Source organism: Penaeus monodon, chromosome 23 (genome assembly GCF_015228065.2).
Source record: "Penaeus monodon isolate SGIC_2016 chromosome 23, NSTDA_Pmon_1, whole genome shotgun sequence".
In the NCBI taxonomy this organism is placed as follows: domain Eukaryota; kingdom Metazoa; phylum Arthropoda; class Malacostraca; order Decapoda; family Penaeidae; genus Penaeus; species Penaeus monodon.
In genome coordinates this window covers 1,182,750-1,183,679 of record NC_051408.1, presented here as the reverse complement: position 1 = coordinate 1,183,679, position 930 = coordinate 1,182,750, and the positions used below count along the sequence as shown (strand labels likewise).

At 37.4% G+C, this 930-nt stretch overlaps 1 protein-coding gene across 1 annotated transcript in view; it reads left to right on the top strand.

Annotated features, from left to right (window-relative positions):
- Positions 1-930, top strand: part of LOC119587665 (exportin-6-like) — a gene marked incomplete at its 5' end in the record, with an annotated part of 6,974 nt that overhangs the window by 577 nt on the left and 5,467 nt on the right. Inside the window, 2 exon segments of the mRNA XM_037936346.1 lie at positions 112-315; positions 507-704. Of these exon segments, the coding sequence (XP_037792274.1) occupies positions 112-315; positions 507-704 (402 nt within the window).

Here is a 930-nt window from a genome sequence, read left to right as displayed (position 1 = left end):
TGTGATTTTGTATGTGTCAAGTATGTCATATTGTCAAAGCTCTAAAGACAAATTACATCTCACCATTGAAAGTATCCTAATTTTTTTTCTTTCTCTATTCTGTTCTCTCAGACCACAGATCAAGAATCACTCCATGCCCTAGAAGGGTTAATGAATGAATTCTTCGGTCCAGCCACAACCAATGTCAGAAAACGAGACATTGAGACCATCCTATCTAATTTTGGACAACAACGCGGGGCCTGGAAGCAATGTCTGTACTACGTAGCACACACCCGCAACTCTTATGTGTCCATGTACTGTCTCACCACCCTAGAGGTAAGTATCATTGTGGAATATTATCAAGCAGTTCCTTTCCAGCTATATAGAGATAGTTTCTTTTATGTATATCTATTTATGTCAGAACAGGGAATGGTAATAAGAATAAAGTCCAGTATACGATGAAGATATTTTACTGTCATGGTATATATGATACATTATTATGTATTTCTTTATCAACTCCATCACAGAACATCATCAACAAGCAATGGGTGGGCCTCATGGCAGACGAGAGAACCGAGATCCGGTCCACCCTCTATCGTTTCGTCTTGGAGAACCACAAGGTGGCCCCATACTACATCCGCAACAAGCTTGTCAAATTAGTTGTAGATATCGCTCGCCTGTCATGGCCTCATTTCTATCCTGATTTCTTCACCAATGTCTTAGCTGTAAGTGTTTGGAGTTTGTTTAAGATCATTCAGAGGACTATGTGCGTGTGTGGATTTTATCACAGAACACTGTTTTATTCATAAAATTTGGATAGGGTATCTCATAACATTTATATTTGACTCTTGTTAGGTAGCTCAGTAATGAAATGTCAATTGTTCTCTGATATAATTTTTATATTTGGAGTATGTAAAAATGTGTCAATAAATTTTTTTTTAAGTCGTCATG